General features: G+C 42.1%; 1 protein-coding gene across 7 annotated transcripts in view; it reads right to left on the bottom strand.

The window, feature by feature from the left end:
* Positions 1-924: 924 nt before the first annotated feature.
* The window catches only part of LOC132825743 (zinc finger protein 239-like), a 40059-nt gene continuing 21466 nt past the window's right edge, over positions 925-19517 (bottom strand). For all 7 annotated transcript variants that reach the window (XM_060841176.1, XM_060841177.1, XM_060841178.1 and 4 more), the window contains one exon: positions 925-3168. In XM_060841176.1, coding sequence (XP_060697159.1) covers positions 2273-3094 — 822 coding nt within the window. In that variant the 5' untranslated portion in view covers positions 3095-3168 and the 3' untranslated portion in view covers positions 925-2272. The remainder of the gene's footprint in view (positions 3169-19517) is intronic.

The following is a 19517-nucleotide window of genomic DNA, read 5'->3' as shown; positions in this document are numbered from 1 at the left end:
AGTTGGGAGTGGGGGCGGGGTTAGGCACGGGTCAGGGATGGAGATCAGCGTGGGGGCGGAGTTGGGTGTGGTGACGGAGATTGGTGTGGGGGCAGGGTTAGGCGTGGTAACGGAGATCCTTGAAGAAGTCTGACACTGGAAAAAGCACAGGCAGCATCTGAGGAGCCAGAGCGTTGACATTTCAGGCATAACCCTTCTTCAAGACTGGGGAGGGGGAAGGGGACTGAGAAATAAATAGGGGAGGGGGTTGAAGGTGAGGATGGAGGTGATAAAGGAGATGGAAAGCCCATCAAAATAAATGCGAGTGCTTTAGGAGATGAGGACTAAATGCATAAAAGTTTTAAAAATTTGATTAATATCATTTTTCTCACAAACAGGTAGCTAGACATGTGGTGAGTACAAATGTCACGATGACACAGTCATTAATGTTATTGCCTCTCCGTGCCAGAAACCAATGTTGAATTCCAGCTTCGGGTAACTATGTGGGGTTTACACATTCTCCCTGCGTCCGTATGGATTTGCCGGGTGCTCCAGATTCCTCCTACAATGCAAAGATGTGCAGGTTAGGTGGATTGGCTATGCTAAATTGTCCATAGTGTCCAGGGATGTGTAGATTAGGTGAAATAGCCAAGTGAAATGCAGGGTAACAGGGATAGGTTCGGGGTATGGGTCGGGGTGAAATGCTGTTTGGAGTGTCATATGCAATCTGAGGGGCAGAATGACGTGTTTCCACACTCCACAGATTCCATGACTATCTAATGATCATCAGAAAGAAGCTCAGAAACATGGTTTGGATCTAGATAACAGTAGCTTCAAAAAACAACGACTAAAGTTACTTATAAATTAACTGGTGACAAACTAGGAGATCTCTTTTCATACAGTACTCAGGTGGACAACCTTTTACCCACTGAATATGTTGATGTATTGAATTGAATTGAATTTATTTTCATGGTACTTATGTTACCAAGGCACAGCGAAAAGCTTTGTCTTGCAAGCAATACAGGCAGATCACAGAGTTAAGTAGCATAGATAAGTAAATAAGTAAACAGTAGCAAAAACAAAAACATAGGTACAGGCGAATGTTAAGAATTTGAGAGTCCATTCAGTATTCTAACAACAGTAGGGTAGAAACTGTTTCGAAATCAGCTGGTGCATGTTCAGGCTTCTGGTAGAGGTTGTTGAAAAACATTACCAGGGTGGGATGGATCTTTGAGATGCTGGCGGCCTTTCCTTGACAGCGGGCCTGGTAGACGGATGCTATAGATGGGAGGTTAGCCTTTGTGATTGTCCGGGCCGAGTTCACCATTCTCTGAAACAGTCTCCGATCTTGAATGGTACAGTTGGCATACCAGGCAGTGATACATCCAGACAGAATGCTCTCAATGGCATACCTATAAAAATTGGCAAGGGTATTCACTGTCAGCTGCCTGTTGGGCCTTTATAAGCAGTGTGTCCACATGAAAAGTTCAAGAAAGCCCGTTGTTGATGACCACTCCCAGAAGCTTGACACTCTCCACTTGTTCTGCCTCTGTGCTGTTAATGTGTAACAGGGCATGAGTAACATCCCACTGAAAGTCAATAATGAGTTCCTTGTTTGGCTGGCATTGAGAGCTAGGTTGTTCTCAGTGCACCATTTTTCCAGATCTTCCACCACCCATCTGTAGTCCATTTTGTCGCCATCTGAGATTTGACTGATTATAATGGCGTCATCAGCAAACTCGTAAATGGCATTAGTCTGGTATTTGGTGATGCAGTCATGGATACACAGTGAGTACAGTCGGGGGCTGAGTACACACCCCTGGGGGGCTCCAGTGTCGATTGTTATAGTGAAGATGAAATATTTTCCCCAATCTTCATTGTTTGTGGCCTGTGGGTCAGGAAACTGAGGATCCAGTTGCAGAGAGTGGGGCTTAGTCTGAGATCACTAAGTTTAATAATCAGTCTCAAGGGCATAATAGTGTTGAAGGCTGAACTGTATGGAATGAGTAGGATTCTTACGTAGCTGTTCTTGATGTCAAGACATTCTAGGGAGGAGTGAAGGGCAAGCGATACGACATCTGACATGGATTGGTTGGTCTGTTAGGCAAATTGGAGTGGATCAAGAGTAGTGGGGAGGCTGGAGTTGATTAATGCCATGACCAACCACATATAGTGACGATGTGATTATTTACAAAACCTACCTTACAGTTATACAATTGTTATTAACATTTTACTGACAATTAAATTGAACAGGGATCAATAACATCAGCATCAGTGGCTCAACGACCATGGTTCATTCCTTGGTATAAATCAGAGCAAAATCCTTCAACTGTGGTTCTTTGTGAATTTGCTGGTGTGCTATCATTCTGGATGGCCGAGTGAATCCCTTCCCACACTCAGAGCAGGTGAATAGTTTCTCCCCCCTGTGAACTCGCTGGTGTCTCAGTAGGTTAGATGAGCAAGTGAATCCTTTCCCACACTCAGAGCAGGTGAATGGTCTCATGCCAGTGTGAACTCGCTCGTGTCTCAGCAGAGAGTTCAAATCAACGAAGCCTTTCCCACACACAGAACAAGTCAATGGTCTCTCTCCTGTGTGTACTCGCTGGTGTTTAAGCAGCGTCGATGAGTGACTGAATCCTTTCCCACAATCAGAGCAGGTGAATGGTCTCTCCCCAGTGTGAACGCGTTGGTGTATCAGCAGGCTGGATGACTGAGTGAATCCTTTCCCACACTGGGAACAGGTGAATGGTCTCTCCCCAGTGTGAACTCGCTGGTGTTTCAACAGGCTGGATGACTGAGCAAATCCTTTCCCACAATCAGAGCAGGTGAATGGTCTCTCCCCAGTGTGAACTCTCTGGTGTTTAAGCAGGCCAGATGACTGAGTGAATCCTTTCCCACAACTGGAGCAGGTGAATGGCTTTTCTCCAGTGTGGACTCGTTGGTGTTCCTTCAGGTTGGATGACTGAGTGAATCCCTTTCCACAAGCAGAGCAGATGAATGGCTTCTCTCCAGTGTGACTGCGTTGGTGAGTTTCCAGTTGGCATGCGTAAAGAAATCTCTTCTCACAAATCCCACATTTCCATGGTCTCTCCCCAGTCTGACTGTGTTTGGACATGTTAGATGAACCTTCACAGACGGTGCTGTTTGTTCCCAGTGTGAATGGTGCTTTTTCCTCCACTGTCCAAAATCCTGAGATAATTCGGTTATTACAAAAAGATTAACCATTAGATCAGTGTAGTTTTGTTTCAATACCACGATTGCAAATCAACCTTTCAAACAGCAAAAAAAAATGCAGTGAGTAAGATGTTATAAAGTTGAAGGTGGATATTGTACCTTTAAGTGAGTGAATGAGACAGAATTAACAGAAGGGTTCACTGCCATGTTGTAACAGAGGTTCTGGGGTTTAAAGATGTTTCCCAAATTTGGCAAGAAAGTTCACAAAGACAGAGGAAGGACGTATTTTTTAGAAATTAGTAAATAGATTAGAATTGGGTTTAACGAGCGACAAAAGGATAGCTGAAATTGTAATGGAATTGGTTGAGCACTTAGGGTGTATGAGAGAAAAAGACAAGTGCAGTAGAGTTACTAAATTGCAATTGAGGCAAATGGAGTTAGAACATAAAGAAAAAGAAAGAAGAGTCATGAGAGTAGAAAGAGAGGGAGAGGAAAAAGCAAGGGAGAGAAGGTTCTCAGATAAGCAAAGTGAGAATTGAACTTCAGAAGTTGCGAATTAGTCATGAAAGTCAAGTTAACAGGATGAAGATGAAGAAGGCTATGATGTTAAAACATTGCCACATTTTGATGAGAAAAACGTCAAAGCTGTCTTTATTTCATTTGAAAGATTTGCTAGGCAGTGGTCAGAGAACTTGTGGGTAATGCTAGTTCAGACTAAGCTGGTAGACGGAGCTAGTGAGGAATTTGCAGTGTTGCCAGATGAGGGGGTCAAAAGATTATGCAGATGTCAAACAGGTATTTTAAGTGCTTATGAATTGGTACCAAAAGCGTACAGACAGATGAATATGAATTGATGCATATGGTAAAATTTAGCTTCAGACAAGAATTTCATCCTGTGAGGGATAGAAATTATGAGAAGGGGAGATCCTGAATGACAAAACAGAGTAAAGCACACTGGTAATAGTTTACCAGCAGTGAAAAAAAAACCCAAGAAGCTGAAAAGGAGGTGAAAGACCTTGGGTGCTTCCATTCTGGTAAAATGGGATACGAAAATTCACAGTGCTGGTCATTAAAGAAAGGTTTGTGAAAAGATTTGTAGCTCGGGTGCTCGTTGTTATGGTTGTGTTCGCCGAGCTGGGAATTTGTGTTGCAGACATTTCGCCCCCTGTCCAGGTGACATCCTCAGTGCTTGGGAGCCTCCAGTGAAGCGTTTCTGTGATCTTTCCTCCAGCATTTGTAGTGGTTTGAATCTGCCGCTTCCGGTTGTCAGTTCCAGCTGTCCGTTGCAGTGGTCGGTATATTGGGTTCAGGTTGATGTGCTTATTGATTGAACCTGTGGATGAGTGCCATGCCTCTAGGAATTCCCTGGCTGTTCTCTGTTTGGCTTGTCCTGTAATAGTAGTGTTGTCCCAGTCAAATTCATGTTGCTTGTCATCTGCGTGTGTGGCTACTAAGGATAGCTGATTGTGTCGTTTCGTGGCTAGTTGGTGTTCATGGATGCGGATCGTTAGCTGTCTTCCTGTTTGTCCTACGTAGTGTTTTGTGCAGTCCTTGCATGGGATTTTGCACACTACATTGGTTTTGCTCATGCCGGGTATCGGGTCCTTCGTTCTCACCAGAATAAAGGACCCGATACACAGCATGAGCAAATCCAATGTAGTGTACAAAATCCCATGCAAAGACTGCACAAAACACTACATAGGACAAACAGAAAGACAGCTAACGATCCGCATCCATGAACACCAACTAGCCACGAAACGACAGGACCAGCTATCTTTAGTAGCCACACACGCAGATGACAAGCAACATGAATTCGACTGGGACAACACTACTATTACAGGACAAGCTAAACAGAGAACAGCCAGTGAATTCCTAGAGGCATGGCACTCATCCACAGATTCAATCAATAAGCACATCAACCTGAACCCAATATACCGGCCACTGCAACGGACAGCTGGAACTGACAACCGGAAGCGGCAGATTCAAACCACTACAAATGCCGGAGGAAAGATCACAGAAGCGCTTCACAGGAGGCTCCCAAGCATGGAGGATGTCACCTGGACAGGGGACGAAATGTCTGCAACACAAATTCCCAGCTCAGCGAACAGAACCACAACAACATTAAAGAAAGGCACTATTGGAAATGATGTAGTAAAAGACGCTAAGCTGGCGGCATTAGTGAAGGTAGTAAATGAAACACTAAGAAAAGCCAAGGAGCTGCAGGAGAGTGCACAGCCTTGGCAGGGGCTGGGTATGGAGTTAGTGCCTGATCTCTATAAAGAATTTGCCTCTGTGGGTGAAGTTTACTCAGAAAAAACAGGGAGAGAAGGGCAAGAAGGCATAATTTGAGAGATACAGGATCTAATCAGTCGCTAATAGTTGGAGATAAACGTATTTACTCTTTTTGATATGTTAACAGAGAGTGGTAATTTGTGGAACAGATGAACAGAAATTTAGCATTCCCATGTAGAATCAGACGGGAGAGCCAAATCAAGACTGGGGAAGTAACAGTGGGAGTGATTGACAGAGTGCCAGTTCCAGAAATCCAGTTTGTTCTTGGGAATGTTTTAGCAGGATCCAAGATGAGAGTGAAGAAGCCAAAGGAAGACCAGGGAACTGAGGAGTTAAAAGAAAAATATCCTGGATATTTCTCGATTGTTTAGTAACAAGATCCCACTATCATAAGTCACACCAAGAAGCAAAAACTAAAGATAAAGACAAAGGAGTTGAGGGTCAGTTAGCAGACACTCTGTTTGATGTAATAGTGCAGGCAAAACTGAACATGAAGAGGGTCAAGGTTAATGGATTTGCATCAGAAAAATGAAACAATAAAAGATATATATAGATGCAAATTCAGAAAATGAATCAGAACATGTTCCTGAGGGTTCTTATCTTAAAGATAGAATCCTAAAATGAAAATGTAGACCACGTCAGGTTAGTGCAGGGAAGAAATGGGCAGAAGTGCATCAGTTTATATTGCCGGTAGTATGCAGACAGGAAGTATTATGGGTAGCACATGAACTATCAGTAGGAATTCACTTAGGTATAAGGAAGACTCAGGCTAAGGTACAAAAGCACTTCTCTTGGCCTGGACTGCACAAGGATGTGGTTAAATTTTGCCATATATGGCGTTCGTGCCAAATTGCAGGTAAGCCACAAGCAGTACAAATCTTCTCAAAACTCGTGAGTAATAAAACCAGCATGCTTGTTGCTAATTCCTTTGTTGCATTCAAAGAACCTTTTGATAGATTATGATTGACCGAGTAGGTCCCTTCCATAAACTAAAAGTGGGAACCAGTACTTTCTAACCATAATGGATGTGACTACCAGATTTATGGAAACAATTCCGTTATGGAGTATTAAGGCAAAAAGAATGTTAGAGGAGTGAGTAGCTTTCTTTAGGTGGTATGGGCTACCCAGAGAGATTAGTCAGACCAAGGGTCTAATTTTACTGCTGGCTATTTCGAGAATTCATGGATAGCTTAGGCACACAGCACTTTAAATCAAATGCATATCATCCTGAATCCCAGGGAGCTTTAGAAGGTGGCATCAGACCCTGAAGACCATGCTAAGAGTGTATGGTCAGGATTACCTGAATGATTGGAATAAAGGTATCCCATTCCTATTGTTAGCCATGAGAGATGCCCCAAATGAATCAACTCAGGTTACTCACTTTGAGATAATATCTGGACATGAAGTGAGAGGGGTTTTGAAATTAAGTAAAGTAAAATTGACAGGACCAAAGTTAGAAATTTCACATTTAGATTATGTATCTGAGGTGAAGGAGAGATTAAATCGGGCAGACGAACAGCATCTGAAGAGGGCATGGTATAGAATGAAGCAGATAAAAAGTCTGAACTTCAAACATTTTCCCTTTGGGATGACGTATTAGTCTTGTTACCAGCTGTAGAAGCAAGGTTTAGTATTCCCGATCAAATTGAAAACAAAATTAGTCAAAAATTATCTGGTAAAGATGCCAGATAGGAAAAAACTTTCAGGTATGTCACGTGAACATGCTGAAACCTTACTATATTTGAGACAGGGAACTGGAGAAACCGGTATTAGTTATTGCTCTGCAGAGTGACGGATCAAACCTAGATGCCGTGTAGAGTGTGAAAATACGTTAAATAATGAGGAAGTCCTTGTGGAGTGGGATAGGTTGGTGAACTATCTCAGGAGAAAGTGAGGACTGCAGCTGCTGGAGATCAGAGCTGAAAATGTGTTGCTGGAAAAGTGCAGCAGGTCAGGTAGCATCCAAGGAGCAGGAGAATCAATGTTTCGGGCATGAGCCCTTCTTCAGGAATGAGGAAAGTGTGTCCAGCAGGCTAAGATAAAAGGTAGGGAGGAGGGACTTGGGGGAGGGGTGTTGGAAATGCGAGGGGTGGAAGGAGGTCAAGGTGAGGGTGATAGGCCGGAGTGGGGGTGGAGGCGGAGAGGTCAGGAAGAAGATTGCAGGTTAGGAAGGTGGTGCTGAGTTCGAGGGATTTGACTGAGACAAGGTGGGGGGAGGGGAAATGAGGAAACTGGAGAAATCTGAGTTCATCCCTTGTGGTTGGAGGGTTCCTAGGCGGCATCCCTTGTGGTTGGAGGGTTCCTAGGCGCCAAGGATCCCTCCAACAAGGGATGAACCTAGATTTCTCCAGTTTCCTTATTTCCCCTCTCCCCACCTTGTCTCAGTCAAATCCCTCGAACTCAGCACCGCTTTCCTAACCTGCATTCTTCTTCCTGACCTCTCCGCCCCCACCTTGAAAATTTAAAAACAGTATTAACCTCCTCCCCAACTTTAGTTACACAGATTTTTTGAAACCCTTCAAAGTTGCAATCGATGCTGGCGATATAAGAGTTGGAGCTTTACTGAAACTCAGCTCCCACCAGAGAAAATACTCCACCATCAAAAAAGAATGGAGTTTGGTCCTGGCTTTATAACATGTCAATGTCTGTGTGGTGAACTATATGTTGGAGCCAGTTATGTACGTGGACCACAATCCTCTTACATTCTTGGAAAGATTTAAAGACAAAAATATGAGACTATTTTGGAGGTTTATGTTAGACTTTTAATTTACAAACTGTACATGTTGCGTTACCATGGATTTAAAAGTAAAAAGTAAAGATTGGACAGATTCTAATGTTACATATGTGTGGGCAGAAATTAATCTGAATTTAGATTAATGACTTACATATAACATTGTAATGGGTTTAAGAACTGGGAAAAAAAAATGATGCCATTTTTCATTATGATGGATCATTCTTTCTTAAGGGGTAAGTGTAACGAAGTTAAAGGCATGTAAAGTACCTTTAAGAGAGAGTGAATGCTGTTCTGAACTGAAAGACTACAAGTTTCCACACTGTAAGTCTAATCTAATCTACCTATGATATGACTAGATGGCAGTCTGAGTATACTGGAAAATTGAAAATATGTAAATTTGACTGAATTGGTTACTGTTGTCACAAAGTTCATCCTTTTGTTTCTAAAAGCTGTTCCTTGGTTCAAGGATACTCTGCCCTTGATTTTTTTTCAGAGGGATAATAAACCAGGCCGGGTTCTGTCAGTCTGGTTTGGTTGCAGAGATGAAAAGGATTTTGAGAGGCCTTTTGTTTATATGTGAACAGATGAGACTTCAGACCAAAGTGGTCATGTTTTAGAAGTGACCTGTATAATGAAAGGGGAGTGGTCAGCTCTCTAGCTGAGCAGTTTAGTTCAGTCTTGAACTAATGAGTTCAGTGACTTGTGTGCAAACACTTACTCTTTCTCTCTGACCTTCAACTTCAACCTGTAAGCATGTGTTTACCTTATACTGGTTTTTAAAGGGAGTTTGCTTATTGGGACTGTTGTGTATATTTGGAACAGCAAAAGTAAATCTAGTTTAGATAGACTGAGTTCTGTAGGGGTTCTTTATTCTGTCCTCTGTGTTTCATTATGTAACTTTATGAATAAATTTTTGTTGGTTTTGAAATCTAGTAGTCAATCTAACTATTTACTCTGGGTAATTTTCACTGTACACTCACCAAAACAAATTGCAAAGTTATGGTCTTGGGCTGCCTGCTTATGAATGTTTTGATAGGTCTGGCCTAGTCCATAACAGATTGGGGGCACTTTGCGAGATTTTAAACAGCAAGTGGTAGGCGCAAGTGTCTTTATTTCGGGTGTTGGTTGGTTGTGCAGACAAAGCTTGGGATAGGAATGGCTCTTTCAGTTGCCAAATGTTTTCTGGATATGGATGCAGTGACTTTTGAAGATTTGCAAAGAGTGAATATACCAAGTTGCAAGAATAAGCAAAGAAGCTGGAATTGGAACTGACTGCGTCTGCAAGGAGAGATAGTTACAGCAGTAGCTCAGCATTTAGACTTGCTGGAGAAACCATCAGAATCTATAGAGATGGCAAGAATTCAATTGCAAATGAAGCAACTGGAGTTAGAGGCGAGAGAAATGGAAAGAACAGCAGAAATGAAACTGTTTGAGTTGCAATTAAAAGAGAGAGCTCTTGAACTTCAAACACTCACACTTAAAAAAGAAAGTCAGCTTAAAAGGCTGGAGATAAAGGCTGAGGGTAGGCTTAGTGAAGAAGAGAGTAAGAATGAGCAAGCCCCTGGTGGTCAGAGGTTTAGTGAGAAACTGTTTAAGTATGTTCAAGCATTGCCTAAATTTGATGAGAAGGACATGGAAGCCTTTTTCATCTCGTTTGAAAAGGTGGCTAAACAAATGCAGTGGCCAGTGGCAATGTGGGTTTTATTGATCCAAATGAAACTTGTAGGTAGAGTTAGTGAGGTATTCACATCCCTATTAGAGGAGGTATCTGGGGAATATGAGGACATGGCAAAATCCATTTTAAGTGCACATGAGCTTGTACCAGAAGCCTACAGACAACGTTTCAGGAATTTAAGGAAGGACCCAGGTCAAACCTATATTGAATTTGAAAGGATCAAACAGCAATTTTGACAGATGGATAAAAGCTTTAAAAATCAAGCAAACCTATGATGTCCTTAGAGAGGCAATTATCTTGGAGGAAATCAGAATTTCACTGCCTGATGTAGTGCGAACTCATGTGGAAGAGCAGCGAGTTAAAATGGCAAGGTTAGCAGCTGAAGGGGCTGATGATTTAGAGCTGGTCCATAAAACTCTATTTGGGCTTCCAGAATCAATTTCAGTCCATGAGGGATAGAAATTAGGGCTAAGAGAAATCCTCACGTGGAAGAGGAAAGATAGATCTCAGTGAAGATCATAAGGATAACTGAGCACAGGTTTAAAAAAAAACCCTTGAGAGGGACAAATAAGTTAAAAAGCTTTAGAGTTTTTATTGTAATAAAGTGTGCCACATGAAATCCCAGTGTTGGTGAGCTAGGAGAAAGCCAGATGTAGGAAAACCAGACAAGCCTGAAAGTTTTGTTGGAATAGTAACAAAAAACATAAGGGACGTTAGACAACTGGCTCAGAGTGTACAAGATGACAGAGGTTGAGTTAAGAAGGATGTGCCAGATCTGCCTAAAAAATATACATGCAAGGGTAACGTTTATTTACAAAGGCCAGGAACAGTAGATAAAGAGGTTACAATGTTAAGGGTCACAGGATCCTCTCAGTCTGTAATGCTGAAGGATGAGGAGATATGCACTCCTGAGGGACTACTACCAGAAAAGGTACTTGTAACAGGAATTCTTGGCAAGACAACAAGTGCTCAACTATGTAAAGTGAGGCTAGAGAGTCCAGAAAAAAGTAGAGAATTTGTGGTAGGAGTACTGGATAAACTCTCAATTCTAGGAATACAATTTGTCCTTGCAAATGATATAGCCGATTCACCGGTAGGCATGTTGCCTACTCTAGTTGAAAAGCCAGTGGAGATGCAGGTAACTGAAGACACGGAGAATATTTATCCAGGAATTTTCCCTGATTGTGCAGTCACAAGATCAGAGCCACAAGATGAAGCAGGAGAGATCAAAAAGCACACGTAAGGAAGCTGACATCGTGTTATCTGAAACTTTCTTTGATCAGCTAAGTGGAACAGAGAAAAAGCAAATAGGTTATCATGCAAGTATCTTTAGCTCTGCTAAGCTGATTGTTAAGTTCTCATCTTTCTGCTGTAATTCAGTTATATCAAAAGGCATTTACAGAAAAAGAAAGTGAAAATATTCCTGTGTTACTACTTAACAAATAATATCTTGAGGAAATGGAGACTATCACATATTTGAGAGATGAGAAATGGACAGAGATTCATCAAATTGTTGTAGTTCTGTTCGCCGAGCTGGAAGTTTTTGCTGCAAACGTTTCGTTCCCTGGCTAGGGAACATCATCAGTGCTATTGGAGCCTCCTGTGAAGCGCTGCTTTGATGTTTCTTCCGGTATTTATAGTGGGAACGAAACGTTTGCAGCAAAAACTTCCAGCTCGGCGAACAGAACTACAACAATGGACACCCGAGCTACAAATCTTCAACTAGACTTTATTCATCAAATTGTTTTGCCAGTGGGGTATAGAAAGGAGGTGCTGTGAGTGGTGCATGAGCTACCACTTGGAGGTCATTTAGGGGTGAGGAAAAGACAGGTTAAAATACAAAGATATTTTTATTGGCCTGGACTACACAAGGATATAGTTGAATTTTGCCAGATGTGCCATACGTGTCAGCCAATTGGAAAACCACCGGCAGTAATAAAACCTGCACCTTTAATACCTATTCCAGCATTTGAGGAACCTTCCACAAGGAGTCTTGATTGATTGCACAGGTCCCATACCTCAAACAAAAAGTGGGAATAAATATTTATAACAACAATGGATGTATTGGCTAGATTTCCAGAAGCAATTCCATTACGTAACATCACAGTTAAAAGGGTTGTAGAAGAACTACTTACATTTTTTACTAGATATGGACTGCCAACAGCGATCCAGCCAGATCAAGGATTAAACTTCACATCCAAACTATTCATAGTGGTTATGGATAACTTGGGAATAAAGCAATTCAAATCTACTGCTTACCATCCGGAATTACAGGGAGTGCAAGAGGGCTGGCATCAAACACTAAAGACCATATTGAGGATTTATGGTCAGGATTATCCAGATGATTGAGATCAGGGAGGTTTGTTTGTACTTTTTGCAATCCGAGAGGCACCGAATGAATTGGTTAAATTTAGTCCATTTGAATTAACTTTTGGGCATGAGGTAAGAGGACCATTAAAATTGGTTAAGGAGAAATTAATAAGTTAGAATTCAGAAACCACCCATCTGGACTATGTGTCAAATTTTAGAGAAAAACTAAGTAGAGCTGGAGAGTTGGCATTCTGTGATTAAAGGCAGTCAGTGTGGCTTTGTGAGGGGAAGGTCATTCCTCACAAATTTTATTGAATTCTTCAAGGTGACGAGACAGGTCGACAAAGGTCGAGCAGTGGATGTGGTGTTTATGGATTTCAGCAAGACATTTGATAAGGTTCCCCATGTAGGTTCATTCATAAAGTCAGGAAGTATTAGAGACAGGGAGATTTGGCTACCTGGATTCAGGATTGGCTGGCTGACAGAAGGCAGAGAGTGGTTGTTGATGGAAAGTATTCTGCCTGGAGGTCAGTGTTGAGTGGGGTCTCGCAGGGCTCTGTTCTTGGGTCTCTGCGCTTCGTCGTTTTATAAATGACTTGAATGAGGAGGTTGAGGGGTGGGTTAGTAAATTTGCAGATGACGCAAAGGTTGGAGTGACGTCGATAATATCAAGGGCTACCGCAGGCTGCAACATGACAGACAGGATGCAGAGCTGGGCTGAGAAATGGCGGATGGATTTCAACCTGGATAAATGCAAAGTGATGCATTTTGGAAAGTCGAACTCGAATACTGAATATAGGATTAAAGACAGGATTCTACGTAGTGTGGAGGAGCAGAGGGATCTAGGTGTGCAAGTACATAGATCCCTCAAAGTTGCCACCCAAGTGGATAAGGTTGTTAAGAAAGCATATGGTGTTTTGGCTTTCACTAACAGGGAGATCGAGTTTAAGAGCCGCGAGGTTTTGCTGTAGCTCTACAAGTCCCTGGTGAGACCACACTTGGAATATTGTGTCCAGTTCTCGTCGTCCTACTATAAGAAAGATAGAGGCTGCTGCTCCATGACTCTCCTAATCATGGCACTGGACATGCAATATATCTTCCTGGACTACAACAATGCCTGTCTGTAATCCTTACTATCAAATCCTCTAACACTATCGCCCTGCCACTTCTTTTCTCCCATTCTACATAGCAGAACAACCCATGAAGCAATAATATGTCTGTTGATGCTTTCCCAAGAGGGTAACCCACCCACAGGATCCAAAGTGGTACACCTTTATGAGGTGAGTGACATGCATCGAGTGGGTGTTGACTTGGGTTAACTGTTTGCACGCCAAACAACCTTGTTGATAAGAAATAAACTTCACAAAAAAACCTTCGGACTTTGGAGCTTTTTGGATTTTGAAATTTCAGATAAAGGGTTGTCTACTTGTATTTGAGAATGAGGAATTTACAAGTTAAAATCATTAAGTGTGTGATTGGAACCAAATTTGACAGTTCTTTCAAAGAGACTAGGTGTTATTTGGATAAACCTGTGCGCTCTCTCAGGCCAATACCTCCTTCCTCAACTGTAGGGCACGGAAACAAACACAACTCTCATGTGTAGTCTGACCACAAAATTGAAAACCTCGTTGCTCTTCAATTTATAAACATATTGGAAATGTTTCTCCACAAACAGATGTTACGGACTAGGCCAGACCACTCAAAACATTCTTAAGCAGGCAGCCCCAGACCATAAAAATTTGTAATTTGTTTTGGTAAGTGCGCAGTGAAAATTACCCAGAGTAAGTTAGCTAGGTTGACTACTAACTTTTAAAACAGACAATAATTTATTCACAAAATTACAAGAATAAAGAACCCCTACAGAATTCAGTCTCTCCAAACCAGACTTAATTATGCTGCTCTGAATATACACAACAGTCCCAATAAGCATCCCCCTTTAACAAACAGTATAAATGGAATACATGCTTATAGGTTGAAGTGAAAGGGCAGACAGACTGACAGACAGACAGAGACAGAGACAGAGAGAGAGAGAGAAATTCCACACAGCTCACTAAAGTCTTCACCAGTTGAAGGCTGAACTAAACTGCTCAGCTTAGAGAGCTGACCACTCCCCTTTCATTATACAGGTCACTTCTAAAACATGACCACTTTGGTCTGAAGTCTCATCTATTTACACATAAATAAAAGGCCTCTCAAAATCTTTTGCATTTTTGTACCAAACCAGACTGATCAGAGCCTGACCTGGTTCATTGCCCCTCTAAAAAAAACCAAGGACAGAGTATACTTGAGCCAGGGAACAGCTTTTAGAAAAAATAGGGACTAGCTTTGTGACATACATCAGACAAACCCTTTTACCTTCCACAGTTAAATACCAATGGCATTCAGATCCTGATGATTCTGCTGACCCGATTAGAGTGATTTTGAGATCCCAATCTGGAAAATATTCTCAATTAATATGTAATTTAGCTCGCTGAGCCAGAAGGTTTGTTTTCATACGTTTCATCACCATACTATGCAACGTCATCAGTGAGAGTCTCCAGTGAAGCGCTGTGGTATGTCCCGCCTCTATTTATAGGTCTTGGTTTCGTAACATGGGTGATGTCACTTCCAGTTCTCCTTTTCAAGGGAAGGTAGATTGATTTAGATTCTATGTACTTATTGATTCTGGTTAGAATGCCGTGCCTCGCAGAATTTTCATGCATGTCTTTGTTTTGCCTGTCCTAGGATGTGTGAGTTGTTCCAGTCAAAGTGGTGTCCTTCTTTGGCTGTGTATGGAAACTTGTGATAATGGGTTGTGTCTTTTGGAGGCTAGATGGTGTTCACGTATCCTGGTGGCAGGTTTCCTGCTCGTTTGCCCAATGTAGTGTTTTTTTTAAAAGGGTATCATGTAAATGACATTAGTTTTGCTGGTGGTATCTAATGGATTCTTTAAGTTCTTTAGTTGCTGTTTAAGTGTGTTGGTAGGTTTGTGGGCTACTATGATTTCCAGACTACTCAAACCCCTTGGCATCATGGTAGCCCACAAACCTACAAACACATCCAAATGATTAATAAACCTAAAGGATTCATTAGATACCACTAGCAAAACTAATGTCATTTACAAGACACCACACAAGAACTGTTAAAAAAGAACACTACATCGGACAAAGTAGCAGGAAACTAGACACTAGCATACATGAACACCAACTGACCACCAAAAGACACGACCTATTATCACTAATTTCCATACAGACAAAGAAGGACACCTTTTTGACTGGGACAACACACACATCCTAGGACAGGAGAAACAAAGATATGCATGAAAATTCTTAGTGGCATGGTATTTTAACCAGAACTCCATCAATAAACACATTGATTTGGATCCTATTTACCTTTCTTGAAAAAAAACAGAAATGACATCACTCACCGTAAGAAACCAAGACCTATAAAAAGACAGGTGAGACATATAACCAGTGCTCCACCAGAGACTCTCACTGATGATGTTACCTAGTATGAAACAACTGAAAACAAACCTTCAAGCTCAGCAAGCTAACTTACATACTGATCATCAATCGGAGCTCCAAATCTTTTCAAAAATTCTCAATTAATATCCTCTTAAACAAATTTACAAAAGAACCATCACTGTCATTCCAGCTTAGAAATCTAGAAAAGACAAACATTTCTCTTAGTTTCAGTTTGCTGTGTGGAAATCATCTCTTTAAACTGCACCACCCCCACTCCCCCCAGGAAATACATGCCCATGCCCACTGCTAATAAAGATCAAAAACCGCACTACACCAAGTTATAGTCTAACAGGTTTACTTGAAAGTATAAGCTTTTGGAGCACTGCTTCTTCACCAGGTAACTAGTGGGGCAAGATCATAAATTCTGCGTCCTATGATCCTGTCCCACCAGCTACCTGTAAAGGAGCAGCGCATTGAAAGCGGTCAACCAGCCTGGTCCCAATGTGAGGCGAGTGGTGGGATCCTCCCCCTCTCTGCCCTGGGATGAGCTTCATCATTCACAGTGAAGGTGTAGTATCACAGAGCACGGGGGCTGGGAGATACTCAGCCCATCCGGCTGTACTCTTTCCCTCTGGAGATGCTGCAAATCTGTGCCAACTCCTCTCCCATTTGTCCACATCCCTCCAAATCTTGCCTTGGTGGGTTTGTTCTCGTTTTGTCACCATGCTAGGCAACATCATCAGTGAGCCTCTGATGAAGTGCTGGTGTTCCGTCCCACTTGCTATTTATGGGTCTTGGTTTGTTGTGGTAGGTGGTACCATTTTCACTTCTATTTCTAAAGGGTTGATAAATGGGATCTAAATCTATATGTTTGTTAATGGAGTTCCGGTTTGAATGTCAGGCCTCTAGGAATTCCCATGCAGGTCTTTGTTTAGCCTGTCCCAGGATGGATGCATTGTCCCAGTCAAACTGGTGTCCCACTTCATCTGTGTGTACGGGTACCAATGACAGTTGATCATGTCTTTTGGTGGCTACTTGGTGCTCATGTGTCCTGATGGCTAGTTTCCTGTCTGTCTAGTATAGTGTTTGTTTCAGTCCTTACACGGTATATTGTATATGACATTCGTTCTGCTGGTTGTTGGTACAGGGTCCTTTAAATACATCAGGAGCTGTTTCAGTGTAGTGTTAGCTTTATGGGATACCATGATGCCCAGGGGCCGGAGTAGTCTGGTCATCATCTCCGAAATGTCCTTGATGTGTGTTACACACAGACAAAGAGAGACACCAGTTCAACTGGGACAACATATCTATCCTGGGACAGACTAAACAAAGACACGTGTGAGAATTCTCAGGGGCCTGGCCTTCAAGCCAGAACTCCATTAACAAACATATAGATTTAGAGCCCATTTACCAACCTCTTAGAAACAGAACCAGAAATGGAATCACCTACCACAACAAACCAGAAATAGCAACCAGTGCAGAACACTTGTGCTTCAGTGGAGGCTCACTGATGATGTTGCCTAGAATGGTGATGAAACAGCTGACAACAAACCCACCAGCTCAGCAAGCAAACTTACAACCTGATCCACATGAGCTACAAATCTCCAAAAAATCTCAAGTCATAGGAATGTACAGCAAAAACAAAACGGACCCTTCAGTCCAACTTGTCTATGCCAATTTTGTATCCTAAATTAATATAGTCCTATTTGGCACATATCCCTCTAAACCCTCACTATTCAGGTACACAAGCAAGTGCCTTTTATTTGCTGTAATTGTGTCAACCTCCACCATTTTATCTTGCAGCTAACTCCATACCCACATACCACACTCAGTTTGAAAACTTTGTCCTTTAGGTTCCTTTTTAAATCTTTTCCCTCTCACTTTAAACCTATATGCTCTAGTCTTGGACCCAATGAGCGTGGGAAAAAGACCCTGGCTGTTCACCCTATCACCCTACACTGCTTGTGATTTTAAAAATATAAAGGTCATCTCTCAGTCTCCAATGATCCAGGGAAAACAGCTCCAGCCTATTCAGCCTCTTCCTATTGCTCAAATCCTCCAACCCTGGCTACATTTTTGCAAATCTTTTTTGAACCCTTTCAAATTTCACAACATTTTTTCTATAGCAGGGAAATCAGAACTGAAAGCAGAATTCCAGAAGTGGCCTAACCAATGACCTTTACAGATGCAACATAACTTCTACACTCAATTCACTGACCACTAAAAGCGAGTATACCAAACACCTTTTTCACTACCCTGTCTACCTGCGACTTCACTTTCAAGGAACAATGAAACTACACTCTAAGGTGTCTTTGTTCAGCACACTCCACAGGACCTTGCCATTAAGTGTATAAGTCCTGCCCTGATTGCCTTTCCAAAATGCAGCACCTCACATTTATCTAAATTAAACTCCATCTGCCATTCCTCAATCCACTTGATCAAGGTCCCATTGGACTCTAGGGTAACCTTTTTCGTTGTCTACTACACCTCCAATTTTGGCATCTTCCATAAATATACTAACCAATTCCACCCCCTTATACTCATACCCAAATAAATGACAAAATGTAGTGGACCCAGCATCGCTCCTTGCAGCACATTGCTGGTCACGGGTCTCCAGTCTGAAAATAACCTTCCACTACCAACCTCAGTCTCCTACCTACAATCCAATTTTGTATCCAAATGGCCATTTCTCACAGTATCCCATGGTATCTTGTTGAACGTCTTTCTGAAGTCCATACAGGCAACATACACAGCTCGGTTTTCATCAATCTTCTCTGTCACTTCTTCAAAAAGTACTCAAGCTAGTGAGACATGATTTCCACACACAATGCCATGTTGACTACCCCTATTCGTTTTTTGCCTTTCCAAATGTAAATCCTATCTCTCAGGATCCTTCAAAGACCTTGCCTGCCACTGACTTCAAGCTCACCAGTCTATTGTTCCCTGTCCTTTCCTTTCTTAAATAATGGAACCCATCTTTCAAAACCTCACTTGTGACTATTGATGATACAAGCATCTCTGCAAGGTGCCCAACAATCACTTCCCTAATCTTCCACAAAGTTCTTGGCCCCAGGGATTTATCCAGTATCTCCTCCTCTAAAATATGGACATTTTTCAAATTATCACTATTTCTTTCTTGAAATTCTCTAGCTCATATATCCTGCTTCACTAAAATCTGACATGAAATATTCATATCGTATCTCACATGCTGCCTGCTGTTCTGCATAGAGACAGCCTTGTTGTTGTGGTTCTGTTCGCCGAGCTGGGAGTTTTTCTTGCAAACGTTTCGTCCCCTTTCTAGGTGACATCTTCAGTGCTTGGGAGCCTCCTGTGAAGCTATGTGGCGCTTAGGCGGTTAGCACAGGATTCCCATTTCCTGGCTTGTCTTAGCGTCTCTCGCCCATAGGTGTTCAAAGTTTGTGAGAAGATTTGTAGCTCGGGTGCTCATTGTTGTGGTTCTGTTCGCCGAGCTGGGAGTTTTTCTTGCAAACGTTTCGTCCCCTTTCTAGGTGACATCTTCAGAGCTTGGGAGCCTCCTGTGAAGCTTCACAGGAGGCTCCCAAGCACTGAAGATGTCACCTAGAAAGGGGACGAAACGTTTGCAAGAAAAACTCCCAGCTCGGCGAACAGAACCACAACAATGAGCACCCGAGCTACAAATCTTCTCACAAACTTTGAACAGCTTTGTTGATTTAAGGTGCCTTATTCTCTACCTAGTTACTCCTTTAGTATTCATGAATTTGTAGAATCGCTTTGGAATGTCCTTCAACTTATTTCCCCAAAGCTATCTCATGTCCCCTTTATGCCCTCCTGATTTGCTTCTTCAGTATACTCCTCCAGGGATTCACTCGAACCCAGCTGTCTATACCTGACATATGCCTCCTTTATTTTCTTGACCAGAGAATCAATT

The sequence above is a fragment of the Hemiscyllium ocellatum genome, chromosome 21, assembly GCF_020745735.1.
Source record: "Hemiscyllium ocellatum isolate sHemOce1 chromosome 21, sHemOce1.pat.X.cur, whole genome shotgun sequence".
Lineage (NCBI taxonomy): Eukaryota > Metazoa > Chordata > Chondrichthyes > Orectolobiformes > Hemiscylliidae > Hemiscyllium > Hemiscyllium ocellatum.
Note: the sequence above shows the minus strand (reverse complement) of the source record. Positions and strands in the feature narration are given on the sequence as shown.